Source organism: Aedes aegypti, chromosome 2 (assembly GCF_002204515.2).
Source record: "Aedes aegypti strain LVP_AGWG chromosome 2, AaegL5.0 Primary Assembly, whole genome shotgun sequence".
In the NCBI taxonomy this organism is placed as follows: Eukaryota; Metazoa; Arthropoda; class Insecta; order Diptera; family Culicidae; genus Aedes; species Aedes aegypti.
In genome coordinates, this window is record NC_035108.1 from 437,436,249 (window position 1) to 437,463,605 (window position 27,357).

Sequence of the window (27,357 nt, forward strand, 5' to 3'; positions counted from 1 at the left end):
TGTTGTGAATTCCCCAAACGAAGCGAAGAAAAAAAAAACGAATCCCAGGAGATAGCTTATATTGTTACAGTATGATGCTTTGTTGGCGGTGATGTCTTAACATGAATTAATTAATATTTGATTGCTGAAAAAATATACAAAACATCGGGTGCAAGTGTTTTGAAAACACCCATATTGGAAGATGGCACAGTCATAAATTAGTTTTAACTGGTGTAAACAAATCAAAAGCATTCGTTACTAGAAATTGTTTGTTGTGAAAAAGAAACATTGAGACACACCTCCAATCCTCAAGAGAACAAATATTGATTCTATCACATTTATGAAAGTTAAAATTCCATCTTACATAAGACCTTTTTTCAAATGGATGCGAATTTTGAAAAAAAAAGCTTCTTTTTCACTTGTTTTTAATTATGAATCGTGGTTTACGGCTAACCAGCCGAGGGGAAGTTTAACAACTACCGAAAAGCTAAACATTACATATAATTTGCAATTGGATTAGATTGTCCATCTAATCCAATTGCAAATTATATGTAATGTTTAGCTTTTCGGTACTTCTTTTTCAGTTTTAACATTTGTTTCTATTTTACTTGGGCCTTAAGACAGAGCATATCAAGTACAAAATTTGGAGAAAAAAAAAATAGATTACAAGATTTGATTGGATAGATAGATGCAAACTTTTCTTGATTGTTTTCAATTTGATCAGATTTGTTGCTTGAATGGTAAAGAGGACGAGCTGTTTAATTTTTTAACAGTAAATAACAGTAAACATTCATATATCAGTCATTAGACTGGCCCAGCTCAGTATGGGAGAAAAATAAAGTTGTATGATTCCACGGGGCACCCTCCAGGATTATTTCTTGGGATTAGACGAAGCCTTTCTGAAAAATTCAGCTCATTTGGTCGTTCCATGAGCTGGCGCAATTGAATTGAAGTTAATATGGGATTTTCAGCTCAAACATATGAGCAACAGCACATCATCTACTGTTTGGTTCAGGAAAAATGATGATCGCGTTCAATTGGACCCAGAATGACAAAAACACTACTTGATGTAATAGCGAAGAATATTGTAGAAGATTGTACCATGATCAAAATTAATAAAGTTGGTGTTTTAACCATCTGAAGTATATCATGCAATACTGCTTGTATTTCTTCAACATATCTTGGAGGTAGCCACTAAGCGCATCATAGCCACCTATGACGCTGAGCGAGCTGAGGCACATGTCGCATGCATATAAGTGACTGTACGGGAGTGCTGATCTAAGCCTAACTTTCAACAACTGAAAGAGTAATGAAAATTAGATTAAAACCAGATACAACCTTCTGCAAATATGTTCATTAGGGTATCAACTAGTGTATTTGTCATTCTGGGCTTATTTGAACGCGAATAATTAGTATACGGAACGAAACAGTGACATAGGATCAATTTTCAATATATTTGAGACGAATATCCCATACAAACTTCAAATCGAATGCGCCAGCTGGTGAAGCAACCAATTGAGTTGAAATTTTGAGAGAGTGTTTTTCTTACCCTAAGGCTCATATCTAGGGGGTGCCCCGTTGAGTTTTACAACTTTTTTGTTTAAGGGCCAGTCTAATCAGTCATTACTCAAACTTATTTAAAACCTGGGTCCAATCTCAAAAGAGATCCAATTTTTTTTGTGTATCGTAATGATCGACTGGATGGAGCATGTGATGGAGTTGCAATCATCGCATTTATAGGCGTGTAAAACATAAACATTTTTTGTCATTTGAAGAAATAGGTTTTGACACTTTATACACAGCTTGGTAAATTTACCAATCTTAAGATACTGTCATAGCTGCCTACTTGTCTTTTCAATGCACTGGGCAGCAAGTTAATTTGCTCCAAACTGACTTGCAAAAATTGACTCGCAATAGGTCATTTTTTTCTGTCATTAGTGACTTCAATGCCAAACATCGCTCATGGAATAACTCGCGAAGCAATTCCAACGGCAGCATTTTATTAGATGAATGATCTTCAAGATATTTTTCAATTCAATACCCTGATAGCCCTACTTGTTTTCCTCTTCCAAAAACTTGTCTACGATTGATTTGGTCTTAAATGACTCTAGTCACCTTTGTGGTCAACTGGTTACGCACGCTGATTTTGATTCTGATCATGCCCCTGTTGTATTTCAAATATCACATGCAGCGATTCTCTATCCTACCCTAATGAATCTCAAATTAAAAAACCAGTTTCTTCTCCCAAAAAGAATGTCTTCAATTATTCTTTATAAAAAAAAGCTCAAGTGTTTATCCAGCTCCTCTACTTTCACAAGAGATACATTCATAATTTTTCTACTGATGAATCGTTTCAGCACTATTAAATGGGTTTCTCAAATGGTTTTCCACTACTACATATACCTATAAGATTTCCTTCGGTAGTTTGTCCGGGAATGTCTCAAGGATATTTTGAATATTTTTGTTCATAATTGTTTCCAAGATTTGTGAAGCATTTTCTTCATGGATCCTTTGAACCATCCAAACGCCTTTTCATAATATCGCCAATATACCGCATGTTAATTTGTCTAAAAACGACCACATTGCACTAGTACTAGTAAGTTCGATGATTTACTACTCCACATCAATTCTTCCAAAGATTCCTGAAAGAACTCCTCTTTCTCTTGAAGTTTTTCCAAGGATTCCTCCAAAATATATCTTAAGGAATCCTGCCCATGCATATTGGAGATTCATTCAATAGTCATTTCAGGAGTTCTTCCAGTAGATCTAGATGAGACTTTTTCTCTATAAATTCTTCCAGAGATTTCTCCAATCATTTCTACAGGAACGCCTCCTACGGTACGCCACTTACGGTATTGCTCACTAGAAGTTCTTCCATGGGCATGTTTAGGAGATAGGCTCATACATGTGTTGGTGCATTTTTCTAATTTTGTTTTGATTGTTTTCTGTGGTTTAATCAGGATTTTTATTTTCAATCATTCCTTTCAGGATTCTGATATGAATTCATCCAGAGTGTTCCGACAAGTTTTCTCCAATGAATTTCTCCATTCCAGGAACTATGCTTGCCCTTTGTTCAGATATTTTTGAAGAAATTTCATAAGAAAATAGAAACCCCGTAAGCTATACCTCTAGAAAGTTCCTCAAACAAATTCGAAAGAAATTTTTTTCAGAGAGTGCGAGAATTATTATTATTTCAATTGATCCTACTAGATCTCGAAAATGTTGGAACAAATCTATGATATGTAGTATAAATTCGATTTTCCTTCACTGAAAACATTATTGTAGGTGTCCCTGGAAAAAGCTCCTTTATTTTTAGCGACTCATTAGAGTGTTTTCTTTAGGAATATCTATAAAAAGTATGTGGAAAAATCCTTCTCTGAGTGGAATTTCTGACAAAATTCTTAAAGCAACCCTTGTAGAAAATGTTATACGAATACAGGAGTCTCCAAAGAAATTCTTGCTGGAGGTCCTAAAGAAGTTCGCGGTGGGAATCCATAAAAACAATATTTAAGAGATAATAAATCTTCGAGCTGTTTAGTGGAATACCTATAAGTAGATAAAAAAAACGAATTTAGTACTATACAATTTAATTCCACTAGCGTTTGTATCTTTTGACAGATACGCGTATTTCGACCTCAACTGTAAGGCCGTTTTCAGTGTCGTGTACTACTAAGTCGAGTCCAAATTTGGATAAACTCTTAGAGTCAACCTAGGAAGAATCTCTGGAAGAGTTCTCGATGAACTAATAGAAGAACTTCTGGGGGAGAAACTTATGAGAAATGTGATGCATTTCTTTAAGAATCCCTGAGTTAGGACAATGCCAACATGTTTCCTTGAGCATTATTTTTAAGATTTTTTTAAACAAGCTTTCCAGCTGAATTATTTATCAGTGTGAAAATACATTATCGGCGACGTGATACTGATTGGCGGCATATGGAGTGCATTTTCTGCGTCAGTGTAACGAAATTTGAATGACGAAGCTCAGCTTTGCATAGAACACAATCGATTTTGGAATTAAATTCTTGGCGATTTTCTAGGTTGTTCGTTATTTTAAATGCTTCATATATCTTACATTTGTTTTATGTTAAAGTCGGTTACTTAAAAAACAACTCCAGCTGTTGATTCATGCGAATACGATATCTACCAGGCGTCGTTAGGCAATACACATGAAATCGACCGTGCTCAACAGTATCCTTTCGTCTCTAGAGTTTCCCACCTGCAATACCTGTTGCCATGCCGAGCTTCGTCAGGACAGGGCGTGGGATGCCGTTAGGTATGCAGACACGTGCAGCCCATTACCCGTCAGTGGCCGCGGGGTCCATACTACAGAGCGCATGTGAAAAAGTATCATCTTTCCTCCGTTGAGTTGAGGGTTATGGTGGGCTCCGATTTTTCCATTGCTCGCTAAAGAGGACTATAGAGTAAGATGGGGCAAAAGTTCGACTTTAGTAGAATATTCAATATTTCTAGAAAAGTGTAAGTAAATGAAAAATCGAATTCAATACTATACCATTTCATTCCACTAGAGTTTTTATCCTTTGACAGATACGCGTATTTCGACCTCAACTGTAAGGCCGTCTTCAGTGTCGTGTACTAGACTCGATTTGAAGACGGCCTTATACGACACTGGAGACGGGCGACAAGGCGCTTGCATAAAAAATCGATTTTTTGTCTTATTTTTATGCATGCAATTGAAGTTTGGCCGAAAATAACAATTTACATTTCTGAATCCAACAAATAGCCATAACTTTTCCTAATCTTAATCGATTTCTATAATATTCCGGGTGAAAGTCTCTTTCTGGAAGAGTATTTAAACCTTCAATTTTTAAAAAGAAACTTTTACCCCATTCTACTCTATGGATGGATGCGATAGGACGAATGGATCGATTTCCTTATCATCGCTCTCAGCCCTCGCAGTCAATTTATACCGGGAGAAGTCTCTCAGATTGATGATAATTAATAGGTTATCAGCTATCATCGCCGGGATCAAGTTGATCAGCCAGTGCCCGCTGCGCATATTCTTCGCCCCGGGCATGGTGGAAATTTCAGCGAATCGATGAACACATAGTGCAAGGGCAGATAGAGGAGACCCTGATGGAGATAAGTTGTGCTTTCTATCTGTGGAATGTGTTTTGTGTGCGCGCAAAAAAGTTAACGCAATTGATTCACACTCTGATTACTTACAGGGTAATAAATCATCGTTTGAACGGGTTCAAGGTTTTAAATGGCAGGATCCGTCATTGATTTCAGAATTTTCAAAAGTAGTTTTTTCGTTCAAAATCAAGAAAATTTACACGAAAATGTGTTCACTGTATTCTATTCTCCAAGCGAAACACAGTTAACATATTTTCATCGAAAAGTTTCTAGTTATTTATATTTGTCCTATTTGTAAAAAGTAGGCATTAAAAAACAAACCAAGGAGTTTTGTAACAAGTTTCCTACACAAAATCATTGAAAACCATTTTAAAATTCATTACAAGTGTTCATTACCTTAAATGCTAATTGCCAACTACAAAAGATTTATATTGTTCAGCATCACAATTTAGAAGCTTGTTATATGGAGCATAATATTAATTTATAAGCTAGTAAATTCCATTATGCAATTCAGCTGTGTTTTTTTCATATGAACTTATCTGCATTAATCAATTTCTCTTCATCGTTGTTCTCTTTGCAGAAAACTGATTCTCTTTTCGTAACATATTTTCGTGCTGTTGGGCGAAGAATCACTATATTTTGTTTCATTAACAAGAATTTTTATATTATTACAAGATCTATCTAATTTGGCGAAGATATTAAAAATCGTCCATGTCAGTTAGGCCCTTATGTAGTATCAGAGTAGAATAACTCGACTTCCAATGCCGAAATATGGAACATATTTGCAAATAAGAATGTTTGTACTGCACATTCTTATTAATGGGAGGGCCATGAGGAAACAGTAAAAAAAATATCACACGATAGCAGAGCGTAGTTTCGATCTACGGACCTCTGGGTTATGGGCCCAGCACGCTTCCACTGCGCCACTCTGCTTCTTGCTACACGGTTAAGGTGAAATAGCTTTGAATCCAAACATGGCAGCCTCAAAGTTGATTTTCTTATTTTAAACTTTCTCCTAGTGCGCAAATATTTAATTGAGTTTGCACAGTCGTTTGATGCTTATTTCGCGAGATTTTTGCCTTCAAAGTGTTTGGTACATTATTGAATTTGGATTACAAGCTGTTTCCCCCTAAATGAAATTTATAAAACCTGTTCTACTTGTGAACCAATATTTGGCAAATAGTGTAACACTATTTAGGGATCGTCCAAAAATGACGTACCATATTAGGAGTGATGGGGAAGTCGTTGGCTTTTTGTGAACAATGGGAAAATAGGCTCAAATTGGGAAGGAGGGTGTCAAAAGTCGATCATTAATGGACGGTCCATTATTCGGTTCGAACGAAACGTGTAAACTTGTGTGATATGTAATGCACATAATTGAAGCCTGGCATATCATTAATCAAACACTCTTAAAAATAATGAAAATTACTGTGGATGTAATTCTCGTCATGACTGAATGACACATAATGTAAGATATGGAACGTCACAAAAACGTGTCCTTGAAGATGTATTGTATTGTAAAAAATGTAATTTTACAGGTTAAAGGACACGAAAACGATGTAATTGTGATCGACATTTCCCGGATCAGGTTAACGTATTTAAAACTCGACTAATATTTATGTCATTCGGCTCGTCCTGAGATATTAAGTGACATATAACACATTATTACATGATTTCAGACTTAAATTTACATGACTTCATGTTTACAACATATAAGTGAAGTTTACATGACGTGAAATCTTCATTATGTTTAACAGTGTATATAGCAATTAAAACGACTATTTTAACCCCTCATTTCCTTCTGTCGGGTATGATTTTAAAATGTTATGCTACGATTATGCGAAGGAAATGAAAACGACAAATGGAGTACAATCCGTCATTGATTTTTCATTAGGGCTTACTTGAAATGATCGAATTATCTTCATAGTTGCTTTCTTCGCATTTTTACTGAAACTGAAACTTTTCGTAACACTTTTCAGCGTTGTACAATAAAGGGTCACCGAATTCTGCATCGTAAGCTAGAAACATTGCTGACGTTATTATTTTGGTGAAGTTATTAGAGAAAAAGAGGATCGTCAGATAAGCCATTAAGAAGGAACAGTGTCGAATTATGTTTGTAGTTTGGACTTCTATAGTTTATGGAATCATAAATAATATATAAATATAGTAGTGGACAACTATATAGCTATTTAGCTATTTTGATTTGAAATTAGTCAAAAATATATGTTTCCGTGTTTTGAATAACGTAATTTAAAATGTAAGTATAAGGACCGTAAACTTAACCCTCTAATACCCAAATTTTTATTTTCGATCAATATTATATTTCGTTACCTAAAATCTTTCTAAACACGTTTTGGGCAATGGTCAGTGCCGTAGCGTGCTATTGGCCAGGTTGGCACTCGCCAAGGGCGCCAGGCTATAGGGGGCGCCAAAATGGGAAATTTAATGACTTATAATAAATAACCCTTAACAACTAATATCATATAAAAATACTAGGCCAGTATTGAACAATATTTTAGGCAGGATTCTTTGGTATTAGTTTACAATGTTTTTACAGAATATCAAGCCAAACATTTTCATTGAATCTAAATGAAAGTTTTGATTGAATGGAGGACGCAATCACAGAATCCTGGAAAAGATCATCAGATAATTATGTAACATTGAGATTAGAGCAAGAGTGAAAACCATTGGAATAGAATATATTTGTAATAACTAAAATTTTGTTTTGTTTCTCCAAAACAATGATCTGGATTGACTGATAAACATTTGAGTCCGTACAGAATTTTTCGTAACATTGATTGACAACATTTGCTATTTAACTATTTTTTTGCTTTTTTTTATAAAACTTATAGAGGATACCTTGGTAAGATTTCTTTAGAAATCTTCTTTTGATCTCTTCAACTATTTCATGAAAACAAAACTTAAACTTTTCTACACAAATTCGTTTCCTAAATTTTAAACTTTTTTACACAACTTAATGCGCTATAACTCCTCTTATTCTTAAAAATAATTATTTATGTTTGATATAGTTTTCCTTCATGTTTGACGTTTCTCATTAACGCCATCTACAAGTCTTGCTGCACATGAACGTATTTCGTGCAACTTAGCCACCAGATGATAATTGTGTGAAGTGGACGATGGATTTCAAAGGACACTGTTCTAAATGTGACGTCTGTTTATTTGTGGTTGAATTTATTTGATCTTTATCATGACACATTTTTAAAAATTTTGATGGACAATTCTTACAGAAAACGCCCTATAATTTTAAGAAGTGTCCTTGAAAATTTTCTGGAATTTCACGTCAACTTGTAAAAAAATAATAAGGGGCGCCCAAATGGCGGTTTGCCAAGGGCGCCATGAGGCCACGCTACGGCTCTGGCAATGGTTTATTTTTATTTGCGAATTTATGGTTTTTGATTTTTATATTTTTTTTCTATTTTTGAGTATCTTTTTTCATTTTTGTGGTTACTGTTTTTTGGCAATAATAAAAACTCAAGTTTTGGCGGTTTTTTTTTTTATTTTTTTTCTGGAACATATTTTATTATCCTTGTAACTAACGGAAAAAACTGTTTTGAAATTATTTTAATACAACCAGGCTCTTTTTCTGTGAAAGGTTGATTGTAGAAAAATATAAAAGGTACATTTTTTTATATTACACGTTAAGTAAACCCCAGGCACTTGTAGGTTATATAAAAATACAATTCTTCAAACATTTTTCACAAATATAAAAAGTTTCAAAAGTCATAAAAAACTTTCCTTATATGCGTGTTATGAGCCAAGGTTTGAGCCAAAAATAAAATCATTTTGATTTCCGAGCTTTGAACACGAAAGTGTACCCCGTCTAAAGATGGGGTTGGGTAATAGAGGGTTAATAGTGGTCCATTTTATTTCTGCAGTACTACTAACTGAAAGCTCAAATATTATCTACCATTTTGTTTCAAATTCCGAACATGACTCATATTCCGAACAGTGGTGATTTCAAAGGTAAGAATTAATTTTTTTCAAAACTTTCATACGTACGGAATTTTGATCATAGAGAAATTGATCATCCTGTGGAGTATTTTAAGAAATTTTTCTTGCAAAATCACCATAAACCAGTCGAGTGTTTGGAGTATGAGTCATGTACAGAGTTCAAGACAAAACAGGACACTGTTACATTCTTTTGGCTGATAAAGCAGGCGAATATTTGGTGGTTGAATTAACCCGGCGGGATGTGCAAATATGTATAAAAAACAAAAATCTTTAATCAAACGAAAGCGACGAGTTGGGAGACAAATAAAAAGTGCATTTATTGTTCACAGGTCTCTAAAAATTATCTTTTTTTTTTCTATTGAAGGTCTCTTTTAGGGATCTCTCTAGAAATTCTTTTAGAGATTCCTCTACCAATTCTACCAGAAATTCTTTCTGCGATTTTTTAAAATATGCTTAGAGGATTTTATCCAGAATTTTCTCTAGGAAATCCAGTAATTTCCTCAGGGATTACCCCGATTTTTTTTTTCATAGACTATACAGGTCGGACTCGATTATCCGGAGTATCGATTTTTTTTCACTCCGGATAATCGAATCCTCCGGATAATCGAATCACTAAGAAAAAATTGAAATCTTTGACAAAAGAACTTAAATATTATCTTTTTTCGTTATTGCATTTATATGATGCGATGGCGTAGCCAGAAATTTTTTCTAGAAACAGTAGGGGTCTTTACAAGAAAAAAAAACTTTTTGACCTGCATACACAAAAAACCACTTTTTCAAACCCCCCTTTTCTTAAAAACGTTCTGCACTGCAAAATCATCCATATTGTATATTGCAAAACCAAATTATCTAAGATTTATGCATCGAAATTGAAAAAAAAGAACATCAAAAAACAAATTCCGGATAATCGAGTCTAAAATTCCGGATAATCGAATCCCGGATAATCGAGTCCCCGGATAATCGAGTCTCCGGATAATCGAGTCCGACCTGTACTAGGAGTTGCTCCATATATTTTTATTATTACTCTACGAGATCATACAAACATTTTTGAAGATGTTCTAAATGTAAATCTTGGAGGATATACTAAGAAATCTTTGGAAAAAATCCTCTCAGGAAATTTCTAAGGGTGATCTTAGGAAAATCCAGGGTACATTCTTGAGCTCTTCGAAACACAATTTCTGAAGGAATTCCTTATGAAATTTCTTGGAGGAATTCCACGGAAAATAATCACATAATGATCTCCTGGAGAAATCTGGAGAAAATCATGAAAAAATACATACAGTAATACTGTCGTAATTACAAAAAAAAGGGAATTGTCTAGCCTGATTCTATTATGAAGAATCAAATTCTTGCACTTATTTATACAAATCTTTTTTGAATCTTTCTTAATTTCCTTTGGTTCTCGTGAAGTCATCCTGAAGGTTTTAAAAATTTTATTTAAATATATTTGCATGAATTTTTATCATCGTCCCGGATTCATAATAAAAAAAATGGTTTCCAACTGTTGGTTCTAAGATTTCGTAAAAAAAAAATAAATATGAACATGTTTGTCGAAATGGCGATGGCCTCTTCGAGCCCCCTCCTGGAAAATACATCTATATAAATAAAAATGGAATGGTGTTTGTATGTCACGAAATGACTTACGAACGGGCCAATGGATTTGAATGCTTATCTCTCCGTTTTGTTCTTTAAGGGTTCCGACGTGTTTGTGTGTATAAAAATTACAGAATATTCACCGGGAAAGTCGGAAAAACTAGAGTGAACGGAACTGTCATTTTGTATGGGATGATCCGTAACGTTTTTCAACCGCCTACTTGATGGCAAGACGAAGTTTGCCGGGACCACTAGTATTAAATAAAGGAGTCCCTAAAAAAAGCCTAATTTCAGAGACTAACTAGTCTAACTAGTTTTTTTTGGGTTCGAAATGGTCTCGATTCACCTGAGAATAGTGGGCTTCTTAGAAGATTAAGCTTATTATAAAAGTCTGAATAATTAGATAGGTAATTAAAACCTCCTATAAGGGATCTCAAACTTATCAATATGTATTATTCTAGACCTTCTAATGGCAGCAATAATTTGCAGATTACTTTACCCAAAAATCATTATCTAGAAAACTTTAGAAATTTCACCAATTCAAAGTTAAAGTTGAAACAGCTTAGAATACAAATTAAATATTGTATCAATACTTTGAAGGTACAAATCTTCCGAAATAAGCTCCAAATATTGGTATTTTTTTAAGCGTGACAAGCCTTACAAAATGTTTGAAGGACTCATACAAAAAGTGTGACAAGGGGGGGGGGGGGAGTTGAAAAAGTTGAAATTTAGCGTGACATAATTTGTGTACCATTCCAAAGTTTAAAATAAAAAAAAAAAAGATCGGTAATCTATTATTTCTTCAGATAAATGCTTTTAAAGCGGTGACTTAGTAGATGTCGGCCATAGTTGGATTCTGAGATGATTGGCCTTAAAACAACTGAATTTTGCAGAATTATTAGCAATAATTTCACACAAATCGTGGCTTAATTTTAACTCGAAAATTTTGGTCAGAATTTTCACATATTTATATCAGACGAGTTTTTAACAGAGTTTTAAGAAGGATATTTGTCAGTTCTGGAATTTTGTACAGCAAATTTTGTACAGCGATATGCGATATGTATATTGGGTGAATGGACAGAAAATAAATCTGATAGCAATTCCATTACTGCTATATTATGCGGCCCAGGTATATTTTCAATGTGACTGCTATGCAATTATATTCAACAATATGACAAAACAGCGTGGTATTTTTTTTCCAAATTATGTACAGTATGGCCCATAAGAAAAATGCGAAAATCGTCATATCATGTTTTATGGTAGTTTTTACATAGAAAATGTGAATGAAACATAAATATTATTCAATACTTGTATTTTTTAATCTATTTAGACTCAGTTTTTTGCCTTGAACATGATTTTTAAATATTAATTTCACCTTACCAGAGAGGAATTGGAAGCATATCTTCAAATTTTATCAAGCGGACGTCGAGTTCAATATCTGTGAGATGAAAGCTTCGAAAACATCACCGATGGCGTGAGATTCTTCACAGGACTTGTCTCCAGCATACGCCCATATAAAATGATAGAATTAATTCATACCTAGGTAATTGGAGACTCAAACATATTTTCGAAAAAACGGTACATTTTGGAGAGCTTTGATTGAATCTTTATATAAGTGTGATAAGCGGCTCTGTTTTGCTCAAAACCTATGAGCTAGTATTGATATAAGTTGTATCTAACCGAAGGAATAAATTTCATCCTCACAAATCTGTTATAGGCCTCCGTATTTATTTTTTATTCAACTTGAAAAAAAAAAATTGGCGTATAAAACCTATAAGACGGAAATGCCCTCAAAACTATGACCCTGTCAAAATATTTTATTGTGATCATGAAAAAACGTTCTCTAAGAACTCCTCCCTCCATCCTTTGATACCAAACAAACTAAAATTTACAACAATAAAGTGATATTTTTGAATGTGAAGGTTTATCACCCGAGTATACGACAATCAAACGCTGTTTCTAGCTTTGAGCGGACAACACCTTTGAACTTCTTTGCCTTATTACATTCTTTAGGACAGTAAGAAAGATATTACAAAAATTGTCCTGGATAGCGAAGTTACGTCGGAATATACTACAATAGTCAGAAATTACATTCACTAGCAAAAACAATGAAAATAACGCTTATGAATGCTATATTCACGTTCAAACAATTTTCGCATTTTTATGGGCCATACAATCACACAGATTTTATTAAGTTAGTCGAAAGTATATACGATTTGATGACGTTCCATGGTATTAACTCGAAATCGTTAAAAATATCGAATGTGACAAATATTCAGTTAGGCAGCATCCATTTATTACGTAACGCTAAAATTGGAAATTTGTGACCCCTTCCTCCCCCCTCCGTAACGCTTTTTGTATGAAAAATTTCAAATTTTTGTATGAGCCGTAACGCTTGAGCCTACTCCCCCCTCCCCCTAGAGCGTTACGTAATTTGTGGATGCCGTATGGGCAGTAACGTCATCACATGTTATTTCAAGCCTATGTTTCATATACCATTTTAATCAGATGCTTCAAAGGATTATCCGCAACATATCTATTCCAAGGGATAGATTGGTATAATTTCAAATAATTTTGCTGTATGATATCGTTTCGTTCAATTTGTAATCTTTATGATTCCAGGATAAACTAACTTCTATGAAAGATCTAAGCACGTTCATATAGACTTTTTATTTGTTTCATATGTGAACGTACATGTACTTCAGCATATTTGGATTTTGATACGCACAAAAATATTTCAGCTAAGGTTTACCGTTAAATTACATGTAGCACTTGAAATAGTTTTTTTTCCACTGACTTTGTCTACCAAAATTATTTAATTCGATACGTTCTTATAGAAATCCTTCCTACAAATAAGCGATCCTAGTAGGAAATAATACTTACTGTAGTCAATTTCACTTCCGATGAGAATTTTCGAAATGTTTCCAACAAACTGTTCTCAAATAATCCCCTTCGGCTTTTTCACTGAATGCCAAAAAGGCCCACTCGGAGTTCTTCCCAATCAATCACCTTAGATTTCCTCGCACAGCGAATTCTTCCGTTTCCACAATTCCTTCGAGTACGACAATGGCTTCACTGCTCCGCACTTGTAACTACACAATGTTTACTACTTTAGTAAAACTTTTTACAAACACTAAACTCCCGCAACACGCCGCCGTATCAACTGAAACTGAACTATTTAACACAATATTTTCTTCGGCAGCAATATTTTCCAAACAGCTCTCTGATAATCCACCGGAAGGTGTGTGGCGAGTTATGTGTAGTAAATATCGGTGGGCTAGTAAATATTATCATCCAAGTGGTTCAATATTTACGAAATCCCCGGGAGAGAAGGAGGTTTACAACAACTCGAGAGATGTTTAATGTACGGTGCTTCTGTTGGGTACCATACTCTCTGGCAAGATTCGAATCCGAATCGTCTTCGCTACAGACCAGCTCAGCCAACAGGACCAACTTTCCACCACAGACTGATGCTTATTTGTTTCTTCACGCTGATTGTGTTTCAAATCGGCCAAATCCAACAAGCCAACCAAACTGAAAGCAAAGCTCATCGGAGCCCAGCCCGGAAACCGTGTTTACTAAACGAAAATTGGAAGCGTACTAAAGCGGCAAGGAGTTTACTTTTTCACTTTTACTCCGCGAGTGTATCGCGCCTCATTTCGTTCCTCCGCCCGACGAAGACGGACGACCAACCGTGAAGTGAAGACGATGAGCGCGCGATCCTCCCTTTTGCATCGACGAGCGACGACCACGGACTACATATAGGGTTGGAGGTGGTTATTTCGGCTTGCGAAGTAATGTGGTCAGGCGCAATTTTTCGACATCTCCGTTGCAAAAAAATACGGTGATACTAAAAATAGTCGTGGAAATTCGGTTCCTTAATAATAAATCTTCGAGCTGTTTAGTACAATACCTATAAGTAGATGAAAAAAACGAATGTAATACTATACCATTTAATACCTTTAGAGTTTGTATCCTTTGACAGATACGCATATTTCGACCTCAACTGTAAAGCCGTCTTCAGTGTCGTGTACTAGAGTCGAGTCTAGTACACGGCACTGAAGACGGCCTCACAGTTGAGGTCGAAATACGCGTATCTGTCAAAGAATACAAACTCTAGTGGAATTAAATGGTATAGTACTAAATTCGGTTTTTTCATCGGTTCCTCAAATTTAATAAGGTTCCCCGGGAAGGTGAGAATCCGGGGAGAGTGGGACCTTCTGACCTTCATTTAGAAAAAGTTTTTCAAGGGGGTATTACCATGTGCTCCATGTAGGGTAAACAGGTATAATACGCCCCCCCCCCTAAGGGAAAACTGCTCTATCGCAGTGGAAAATACATTACTTGTATAGATTTTGGTGTCAAAGTGTTATTTTCTTAGTTGGTCATGCTCTGCATGCAACTTTCTCTTGCCAGGTAGCTTATAAAAAGAAAACAAGACGTTTTCTGTAAACGGTCCAAATTTGGCGTTTCAAAACAAACCGGGCAATATCCCCCTCCCGTAGAAAAAGTTCTGCAGCGTCGTTGAAATGTTTACAAGGAGAATTCCAACACTTGCTAAACTTAAAGGGGTCCATTAGCAGTCGGCTTCTGATAAAAGTTTTTATAATAAGTACAATAGTAAAGGATGGGCTTCATTTCCAACGGGGTTTGCCTATCGGACTCATAGTTTTATGCCAAAAAGCAGATTTTCGATATTTTTGGTATTTCTATTAATTGTTTATACTTCCCAATGATCTTATATGTGCATCATAATTTTTTCGCGGATATCTAAGATATGTAATCATATTTACTTGTTGAAGAAGCCTCAATGAAAATGAAGTGGAGCGTATTGCCCGGTTAGGGCGCATTATACCAATTTACCCTAACAGATTTCAATTAAGCGCTATTGTCAACTTGCATGATAAATTGTTATACGCTTTACGTCTCGCATTACCATCAGTAAGCTACAGTTTTAAGTATTATTACAAGCTGTTTACAATAAACAGGTATTCTGCTTTTATTTAATATGAAAATTGCTATGGTCTAACTAACCCCAAAATATCAATATATTCGGGGTAAGTGGGAGCTATCAAAACAAGCACCAGAATCAAAACTTTTCCTACACGATTCAAACGTCTTCCTAGCGAGTGACACTGAAGCATTCAAACAAATGATTTTTATTAAAAAAGATCAATCTCAAATTACGCAAATGTTCAAGAGGGATGGAAAATGTCTAATAATTCTATATATTTCTTTTTGTTTTTATTTCCGAAATACGTATTTAAAATTGAACAAAGACAGAGATGAAATTTTAAATTCATCATGAGACCGATTACTTTTTCTATATTTATTGAGATTTATTTGTTTTTTTTTCTACCAAATTTAGTAGTTGCGGAAAACAATTCCATCCCATTAAGTGAATTTCTGCCATGCGTAACAATAACAACAGAACATATTTACAATTTCGTCAATTATTGAAAGTTTACGTGCTATTTTTAAATTATTGTGGTGTATGCCGCCCTTAAACATACACCACGACAGCGTGAATAATGTATATTGTGTTTGAAATGATAATAAACGATGCGAGCAGCTGCTCGTTCTCTTTTAACGTCTAGCTGTTGACCAAATCAGATGTCTTTCATTTTACCTCAAAACATCCCTTACTTGTTTAACGTATTTTAAAAATAGGTCGTACTGTGCTTTAATACTTGTATGTAAAAATTATGACTTATAAATGATATATTTTGAACAGGTTTTATTCTTCTTTATGTTTTAGTGAGGAATTTTCAGGTGATATTGGTGACAGTTATTTCGGCGTAGGATGTAATGTCGGCCCATTACGTAAATAAACCAACAAAATGAGGATACTCATTTAAAATGGATTAAACGTCACGACAGGTAGGACAGTCAAAGGGTTGTCCTACCCACGATTCAACAAAAACAAAATCAGAAGAAAGCTTGAAAAAAAAGTTAAACTATTTGTCATCTGTTCAATATACATACAAACTCGATCAACGTCGTACTTATTCTTAATGGAGAGAATGGAAGACATGATGAGGCTTTTCATAGTTTCTCATGCTTAGTAAAGCATGACATAGTTTGTGCATGACCCCCAAAAAAGTCTGGCTCGTATGAAGAACAATTAAGAATAAATATAGTGAAAATCTTGGGAATCTAACTGTAAGAATTCTTACAAGTAACTACTAATCGTTAGAATAACTTTTGGAGCAATCTTCTATGGTATTTCTGAATGAATCAATGGATGGTTTTATAAAAATATCAACGACCAACCTACAGAATTGCACAAAACATTTCAAACTTTTTTCGATTTTCCGTTCAAAATGATCAACTTTGGAAAGCTAGATCTCAGTGATTTATGAACCGATTCGGATGAAATTTTCACAGAACATCAGACATATTTTGAATTTCAACATTTCAACATCACGAGTTCAAAAGTAATAACAATATAACTAAAGTGAAATTTTCGACGAAAAATAGAAAACTATCTATGTCAAAATCTAACATGGGAAGATCACGATGGTGTTACACGGGGTTTTCAACCAGACTACTTTTGTTAGATTCTACATGTCGAAATATGAAAAACCCCAAAGCCTTTCGGGTGATGAGCCAGTGGTGTAACCAGGACGAGCTCTGAAAGGGGCAATTTCGTACGTATATAATATTATTGAGCTAACTGAAAATTTGACAATTTTTTTTTTAGTTCATTGTGATGGTAGAGAATAGAATTGACATTGATGTATGTTTATGATGTATTTTTTCCATGCCATATGCGCAATCGGGATGGGTTTCTTCTTGGTATACTATTCTAATAAAACCCATTTTATGTTGGTGTCCATATTCCATGCTAGTTACGCCTATGCCATAAAAATACATTATAAATATACATTGATGTCAATTATGTTCTCTTCTATCACAATAAATACAGAGAAAAATCTTGGCAAATTCTCAATTGACTCAATAATATTATATTCGTACAAAATCGACCCTTTCAGAGCCCCTCCTGGCTACACCACTGGTCCATCACCGAAAGGCTTTGGAGTTTTTCATATTTCGACACGTAGAATCTAACGAAAATAGTCCGATTGAAAACCCCGTGTAACACCATCGTGACCTTCCTTTGTAAGAGCTTTACACAAAAACTGTATTCAGTATTGTATTCAGTATGTCAGTATTGTATTCAGTATTCCAAACTTGTTCATCTTGTCTAACTCTACAACTTTGCTGAAGATACCATGAAACTATTCCTTCAATATGTTTAGTTATGTCAATTATAAAAAATGCCAAAAATCGTTACTGCTTTTGAACTTGTGATTAGAAAAATCATTCATTCATATATGTTAAAATTAAAGTTATGAAAATTTCATTGAAATCGGTCCATAAATGACTCAGATATAACCCTCTAAAGTTGATCATTTCGTATGGAAAATAGAAAAAGTTGCAAATGTTTTGTCCTATACTGCATGTGTTCGGTATACTATATCGGGTTCAACAGGCTCTTTCTAGAATTCCGTCTCAGATTCTCCGAGGAAATGCTTCAGAAATCATCATACCTATTCATCATACCTTCAGAGTGTCCTAAAGCGATCTCTCGTGATTTTTTTCTAGAGATTTCTCTGCTAATCCACCAAGAAATCCTTCTGGCGATTTTTCAATGCATGCTGAGAAGAATATCTTCAGAATTTGCTCCAGAAAATTCATGAGGACTCCAAACCTACCTATTATTTTTCCAAAACTATCCTAGAATCTTCTCCAGATTTCTTTTCACTAATCCTTCAACCGGATTCTAGAGTTGTTATTGTAGAAGATCAACAAAGGTTTATTCAAGAGTTTTGACAACAATAGCTTGAGGGGTTTTTCAAGAAATTCTGCAAGAATTTCTACACTTGTTCAATAATTTATCCACGTTTCCATCCAGGGATCCAGGAATTTCTTGAGGGGTTTTTCGAACAAATCGATTTCTCTCTAGGAATTTTTCCTGCATTTAATCCAAGTATCCTCCAGCGTTCAAACCAAATATTACCCCTGCAGTTTTTCCAAACATTTTTAAAAATGTTTATCAGAACATTCCTATGCAATCTTACAGTTAATACTACAGTACTGCCGTTATACGCATAAATGTTCCATGTTCCAAAATATGAAACCGAGAAAAACGCGATTAAAAATTTTAGTACATTTATGCTCCGTATTGGTGAAGGTTATGACAAATTTGAATAATTTCTTCATAATAATATGAGGCTATGGGTGTTCTTTATAGTCAAGAATTGGTTTAAATAACTATTGGTTATGCCTAGAAATACCGCGTTTTGAAGGAATTTCTACGCATAAGAGTCCCACTAATTGTAGCAGACCGATTTTTGTACAATCAAATTGCTCTTTGTGGTAGCATTGACGAGAGTTTTATACCGAAAATGGAAGATGTGTATTGTAAAGCCTATGTTGAGGGTCCAAACGAAGGCTTGCGTGGCATGTAGCAAAGTGAAGCCGTATATGGGTATGTGAATCAATGTGGTCAAACAGGTTGGTAAATGCTGGGCATGGCGTAACATTGGGTATCTTGTGTACCTGAAGGAATAAAATAGACCCCTTTGAGTGGTTCATAGCCTCCAATTATAAATGTTCCTGAGCTGGCTGGCCTCTAGATTTCTGCAGGACCATTCCCCCTATTGTTTGGAGGGCCATAGTGCACAGTTTGGCTTAGAGTTCTTCTCTGGAACTCGGACGATGCTCAGCCGCCCCTGACATGGGGAACAGACGCTCAAGGTTTGCAGAAGCAAACCGTGGGGGGATGGGGAACCTGTCAGCACACGACCAAAGTTCTCAACTGGGTTGATTACCCGATCTTCTCTTAGGTTGTTCGAACCCCAGCCATTACCACGAGAGGTTAGGGATAGGGCAGAAGGTTATGTACCACAAGAAGGAGTCTATTTTATTCCTTCGGGTATGCGAAGAACCAATGGTACGCCATGCCCAGTATTTACCTACCAAACGAACCATAATGTAGCATTCAATTTTCAATTAGTTGTAGGGTTTCAATGCTAGTAATGGACCCCTTAGTAGCTGAAATTCATTCTAGACGCTTTTCCGCAATGATATCTCAGACGCTTATACGTTTTGTGGAGTCTAACAACAAATTCAATATCTTTACTTCATAGTACGTCTATGAAACATACAAAATCATTCGATTTTTCCAGCGAAATATACATTTGAAAAACTGTTGTCCGAATGCCTATTATGGACCCTCCCGGGGTCCATAATAGGATTGTTTACAAGTTTGACGTTGCGTATTATGGACCCTCCATTTGATTCCCATGTAATCCGGCTCGCTGCCGATGAGCCTATTATGGACCCACCTAGAAATGCGTATTATGAACCCTCTTGTGTGGTTTCAATTACAAAACTGTTCAAATATCTGTATTTGTGCGTCTCAAACCAAATATTTTGCCTGAAACTGATGACTAACAATGTAATCGAAGTTCCCCCGGTGGATTTTCATAGGAATAAAGTTGCTTTGAGTGTTAATTTTATGTTTTTCTGTAGGGGGTCCATAATACGCAAAGGGTCCATAACCGGCATCGACTCCCTAGTTTCTAAAAAACGTCAACATGAATATAACTTCACACCGCACAAAAATACAGGTAACAGAAAAATGTGATTAAGACATGAGCTCAGAAAACCAGAAAATCAGAAACATGGTCAAGCAAGTTGCTGAAACTAGATAAAATTTTGCGTCGAATGCTTCTGGATGCATCCAATTTCATTCATTTTTCAAAAAGTTTCAATAAATAATTTGAATTTAGCAAAAAAAATCGCCTAGCTCAATTATTTAGTCTATCCCTGTACAACACCTGTCTTAGAACACTATTGTGCGAAACAGGCAGTGTTCCACATGGAATGTAAAGCCAAAAAAAGATGATATACAACGATTTGACACAGCTCAATGAATCCTATAAATTTAGTATTTTATTTGCCACAGTTTTTGGAAAATACATAGTGGGACAGATATGTGTAGAAATTCAGTAGCGAGACAGTTATGCGTAGAAATTCAACAGTGGGACAAATTGACTTGGTATGCTTTTCATAGAGTGTTCGAACAAAGTATATTTTTTTAAATTGTTTTCTAATAATGTAGGTTAAAATAGACTTTTTAGCTACAAAAACTTGAAAATGACAAAAAGTAACATGGGACAATTATGCGTATAACGGCAGTGAGGGTATGTTCAGATAAATTTGTAGTTAAAATCTTATATAAATCTTGAAAGACATATAGAACATAACGAATCCCTAGAAACTCTTGGAGGCATTTCTGGAGAAGTTATTGATTGAATTTCAGAAGACCAGCAATCTTGGAGGATGCCCCAAGGAAATCTATGGATGAGTTACTGGATAAAATTTTGGAGGAATTAAGACTTTCTTGGAAAATTCCTCAACAAAATTTAGAGGAATTTCCAAAATAATGTTTGTAGAAATTCAATTTCTGTGGTACTCCTTGGGAAAATCCGAAATGAATTTTTAGGTATACTATGCAATATTATTATAGAAATTCCCTAGAAATATTCGTGTAGAAATTCGTTGGGAAATAATAGCTAAATGTACTCCTTCAGAAATTTCTGAACATACCTAAAATAATTTCTGAGGAAATTCCTACAGAAGATCATGAAAAACACATACAGAAAATAATACGATCAGTATTACTTGTCGTACTGCCACGAGGGATTCTCAAAAAAGTCTTAGATCTTAGAAAAATATCTGTTGGGGAGAGTCCGCTCTCTAGGTAACGCGCCCTAACTAGAGATTAGGGAGTCGTGAGTTCGATTCTCACTGAGAAGACGTGTAACTTTTTCGCAAATCTTCATATCAATTTGTCCATCTAATCCAATTGCAAATTATATGTAATGTTTAGCTTTTCGGTAGTTGTTAAACTTCCACTCGGCTGGTTAGCCGTAAACCACGATTCATAATTAAAACAAGTACTTACATATGTGTTTAATCACCGGAGCTTGAGCTTCCGAAAAACTGTGATAATGAATACGAGATGAAATCCAAAGCCAGCTTGTACTGTGAGCAGATATAATAATTTCATAAAAAAAAAAAATAATAAAATATATTTTTCCGATACATTTATGTTTACACTTAAATATTTGCCATGACAATATTAATCGCGTAATGGAAAGGAAACCTTAAAACAATTGAAAAATCTCAAAAACACCAAAATATACCTCTCTGGAATTTTGACATCCGTTTCATAAAGTATTGCTCTATGTTGCCTGAAAATTTGAGCTTGCGATTTTTTGCGCTTTTAGAGATATTAAGGTTTTATGCGTCGTATTACTATTTTTTTCCACCAGAGCTTGTGTTCGTTGTATATTTATCAGCAAAAAATATTATATGACATGGTTCTTATGAAAAATGTCAAATTCGGTGAAAAAAATCGTTTTTTCACTATTTTTCTCTAATTTCGCTAATAACTCGAAAACAGTAGGCTGTGGAATTTTGACGTTTTCGAGAGAGTTGTTTATTTTATCAAAATGAACAACATGCCAAGTCTCTAGAACGTCAAAGTAAAAAGATTGTGGCGCCACCTATGCGGACGATTAACGAACTATCCGTTTATGTCAGTAGATGGTCCTCGTTGTTACAAAAAACTTTGCCAAAGACACCAAATCCCGGAAACGCTTCGTTACCGAGTTATTAATTTTGTCCCGCCAGATTGCGTCCCTGGCCCATAGTGCAATGTAAATTAAACACATTAGCAACATTACGAAATACTTTTTCAATATCTTTTGCAGATCGATTCCAGGTTCATCATTAGCCTGTCCAAAATGAACGATTTACCCTACGATGACGTGAGTTGCTTGCACGAAACGCGATGAACGGCGAAGGATCGTTCGCTAGTCCATTTTGTAGCGAGCGAGCGACCAACACCGACTGAGCAGCGATGACCGGAGGGAAGAAAAATCCTACACAGACAGCGGTTTTCCTCCAATGTGATAATGCGCGCGCATTATTGGTGGCACCGGGGGGAGCATCCATCCTACAGTGCAATGCAAGCAAGATGCAACTGAGAGCGCATCTACCAATGGCCCACCGTCAATGGTGCAGCAGAGGCGAATCTCGGTCGCAAAAGTGCATCGTTGGCGAACACGAGGCAGAGCGGATCTGATGGTGCTGATTTGATTAAAATAAGAGGAGCGTGCAAGTCTTCAGGAACATGAGACGAGACAGCGACTTTCGTCTTTGCATGCTTTGAATTTTCATACTTTACTATAGCAATTCTACATCATTTTTTATGTACGATTTTGCAAACATGTTCACTTATGAGCATGTGCAGAAATCTCACCTTTCTAAATACACAAATATACTCACTTCATTTTTAAGTTATTTGAACTTCAATGTAGTTGCCCTAATAAAAATATCAGTTTTATTAATTACTTACTTACTAATCCACCAAAGCCTTTTGCAGAGTACCCCTTTGCTTTGACCGCTTTTAATCTGAACACTTTTCAATTTTACCCCCACTAATCTGCACATTGCTCAAATTAAAATTGATTCAAACGTCATTTAGCTCATTACACTCAATGAAATGTAATGGAACGTTGTGAAAAGGCCTATGAGGTGACAAGAAACACGTTTATCTATTCGTTGTGCGTAGGTTATCTAGAAATTTACATTTTTTACAATGAACCCCAATGGTTTGTATAAGGTACCGTTCAAATAAGTAGGGGTGCACGGTATAATTATGTCACACAAATAGAGCAATATTGCATTAATGATTGCTATCAACTGTTCTAGATGAATTCTATTGAACTAGAAAATGTTTTTATAACAACGCCTTAGAACTTTTGAATATAAATCTATCTAGCCAGATATATTTCAACAAAAACAATACCGAAACAAAATTGAAAACACTTCTTTTATAATTTGTTTTATAATGCTTATTATATGGACAGAAATATTTACATATACACTTTATTTATTTGGCCGAGGCCGGCGAAATAAATTGTCGAGAACCCAATAGCTGAGACCTCGGCGAAAATTTTGGTAGAAGTTTGAAGTGCCGACAATACTGCATAATGAGAAGACCAGCTCAGCTGTCGCTTCTAGTATTTAGATTACTATCAATGCTTTTAGAATAATTCTTAGTACAGATTTTACGACATAATACACTGCGCATACAAACTATCGATATAACAGATGACGATATCCCGAATTAACTAATGAAGCGTTATGAAAACGTGTGCGTCTCTAGTTGTGAGGTATGAAATACCCATACAAAACTTAAAATGATCGTTTAAAGCATGGTCTATGGGAATTCATTAGTGTTACGTCCGCTTGTCTGTGTTATGTGAGATGTTGATTAACCACTGATTTTTTAAATCTCAGGGAAGACAATGTAAAGTATTTTTGTATGTATAAGGTAGACGATTTTCAAATTCTACACCATTTCTACACTCGACTATAAACTGTTTTGATAAGTTTGTTACAAATGCCACATCGAAGTGCAAAACAGGTCCAAAGTTCTCATCAGAATCGTGGCCAACTTGAACATCTTACGATTCGTTGTACCTGTTTACAAAACTTCAGCCTCATTTGCAGCAGCAAAAAAAGAAGTTTGTTTGTCACAAAGCGAGACCCACTAACCCAGTGGCCGCTTTACGGGGAGCCTAACGTGCAACACTCAAAACACAACACTTCGGTAGCATATCTTAGGTCCTCGATCGAAAGCTTCACCATAAACATTCATCCACAGTCGGTTCGATTAATTCTGCGACTATAAAAAGCTCAAAATTAAATAAAGTCAGTAAAATGTGCTGATCGCTGGAAAAGGCTCCCAACGCCATATCGGTTTTAATGTGTGTCATTTAGGAGCTGTTGAACCGAAGCTGGCCACCCGAGCAGAAGAAAATAACTACTGAATACCAAATTGAGGTATTCCATACCAGATGATTTCCAATTTTTACAACCTGAATGAGGTATGAATAAGCCCTGCATAAGAGGTAAAATACCTCAAATAATACCTTCTGCATATTCTAAAAATACCAAGCTGATAATTAGATCAGGTATTGTAATACCTAAATAATACTTGATGAATTTTCATATAAACGTGAAATTTTTCAATAGTAGTTCAATACCTCCAGCAGTCCTCAATAGCTTACACGAATACCAAAATGAAGTATTTTTAACATTTATTCAAATACCATTATAATACCAGAATAAAGTATTGATTACTGAACAATACCTAATTGTGGTATGATACCAAAATATGGTATGCATAAGTTATTGCGAGTTATTATTTCCTCCTCGGGCAATCAGTTCTGCTGGAGTTTTCAAACGAATATAAAATGCCAATAAAAAAAACTGCCACCGATCGCTGGGTCAGCAGAATGAAAAGGAAAAACTGGAACCGATTGGTGTGGTTACAAAACTGAAATTGATATCCCTCCTCAGCATTAGCACATATTATATACCATCATCAGTAAACAACGACGACGACGACGATGGCTGGGTGCTGAAGGGTTTTCGAACAATCGACTTGGTCACGGACGACGTTGAACCATTCTGCCAGCGGTTCCTAAACTTTTCAAGATTGTAGTACCTTTAGCGTTTTGCTGGGTATGACGCGGCGCACCAGTGTTTACAAAATTAATGCTTATTTTATAATACTACAAAAATGTGGAATCCGAATCCAGATGAGTCAATGGATATAAAAACAATTTTTCAAGATAAGAAGTTATGTATTAAATATCAATCAACTTAATTGCCGAATTAAAAGTTTTGTTCTAAATATAGAATATTTTAATAAAAATCACACTAATTTTCTTCCATCATTTGTAAATTAAACATAGCATCCAACCGCATAATAATGTAGTTTTTGACAAATGTTGAGATAGTATTACACTGCTTTCAAATTACAGTCATCTCTCCCTTACTCGATATTGAAGGGACCATCGAGTTAGGGAGGTATCGAGTTACAGAACACAAATGCAGTGCAACTGTGTTCCAAGGGACCATCGAGTTAGCCATGGAAACCAACTTTTACTATGGTTCTCTAACTCGATATCGAGATACGGAATATCGAGTAAGGGAGAGTTAACTGTATCATCACTTTCTGTAAGAAGTGCCATCAAAATTCTTAAGCCTTCACAGGTAAAGAATGGAGTAGATAAAAACCGAATTTAGTACTATATACTACAGTATGTATTCAATTCCACTAGAGATTGTATCCTTTTACAGATACGCGTATTTCGACCTCGAATGTAAGGTCATCTTCAGAGCCGTGTACGCAAACGAATGAAAAAAAAACTATCAGCAATCGTTATGCCTGCCTCCTGAGAGTCTCTGATTCTCTAAACTCTTTACTAACGAAACAGAACAGTCAGTAGAACTGAAAGGTCCGTTTCCCAGGAAAAAATATCGCTGAAGAAACCGAAATATGTTTAAGTGCTGTTCGTATAGCCATGTAAACTCTTTGTTATAAATCGAATCTTTTTCTCCAAGTTGCTGCTGTAAAACGCTCTAATTAATCTAAAAGAAGTGAAATAGATGAATATATAAATTTAGAAATTTTATTTTAAGATTTTCAAAAACAAAGAATGAAGACGTCTAACGTTTTGATGTCAACAAATTTTAAATATCACAGTGCTTACTTTGATCGTGCCATAACAAAATTATAGTGAAGGCAAAAATGTCAGAAGGGGGTGATTCAAATTTTATGGCGAGTCAGCGTAATAGGTAGTTCAAAAGCTTCATGTAGAGCAACAACAAGTCTTGTTTTGGTTCCTACAATGTAGTATCAAAACAATATAAAATCGAAGCAGCAACTTATTTTGAAACCAAATATGCTTAAAAAATACGACAATTATCTGGTGAAATGAATCATAATCAATCAGTGTCTGCATATTTCAATATACAGTCAACAACGGCGATCGTCAGTAGGATCCGTCATCGTTGAATTCTTCTTTGTGTGAATGTTTTTTTGACAATACATGCACGAATCTGGTAGAACGTGCATTCAGTTTTTCAATTACTTTTTCTACACTGATTCTCATCCACCTACTGACAGCAAATTCAATTCGCTAGTGAAAAAAATCATTTCCGTCAGAATACGCAAAAACATCCGCAAATTGCAAAAGTTGTATTTTTTTATTAGAATACAATCATGATTCATCAACTAGAGGCATCACATTGCCGTTTTCTTACACCAGTAATATAAAATTCATTTGTTATTTTTTATATTCAATTTTCAATTTCAGTGCCTCTAGGTGAAATTGAATTTTGAAATGACACCAACAGTGGGTGAAACTGAATGCGTGCGTGTGTTGCACCCACTCTCTTTCTCGTCGCATTCGAACTCGAAGTCAGATTGGCTTCTTGCTAGCGGAGTTTGTTTTTGTTCGTTTTCGCACTGATCGGGTATCATTCGGCTGAATTTTTACGACACTGTAATCAATCATAATTGATTGATTCCTCATACCTTTTTCTATTGTTTATAATTTAATTTTTACCCTCGTTTCCAGTTCCAATTCTGCTGTTCTTTGCTGACGCATTATTATTCACTGCTATATGAATAATTGCGTTACAAAATATTGACATTGTACACTGCTCCTTATGTCACAGTTTGATCCATAATGTGAGTGGTCCATAATAGTATTGAACTGGGTGGGAGGCACAGATACTACACACGAAATTTGATACAAAATATTTACAAACTGCAAGATA

At 35.3% G+C, this 27,357-nt stretch overlaps 1 protein-coding gene and 1 non-coding gene across 5 annotated transcripts in view; both read right to left on the reverse strand.

Annotated features, from left to right (window-relative positions):
- LOC5566982 (forkhead box protein E3) overlaps positions 1-14,342 on the reverse strand; it is a 67,916-nt gene extending 53,574 nt beyond the window's left edge. For 3 of the 4 annotated variants that reach the window (XM_021847834.1, XM_021847833.1, XM_021847832.1), the window contains exon 1: positions 13,522-14,326. In XM_021847834.1, the coding sequence (XP_021703526.1) occupies position 13,522 (1 nt within the window). In that variant the 5' untranslated portion in view covers positions 13,523-14,326. Of the gene's footprint in view, positions 1-13,521 lie in introns of all 4 variants that reach the window. The other variant, XM_001651342.2, reaches the window with a different exon arrangement.
- On the reverse strand, positions 5,935-6,006 carry Trnam-cau. The gene has a single exon. It is a non-coding gene; the product is annotated as a tRNA-Met (tRNA).
- Positions 14,343-27,357: the final 13,015 nt, after the last annotated feature.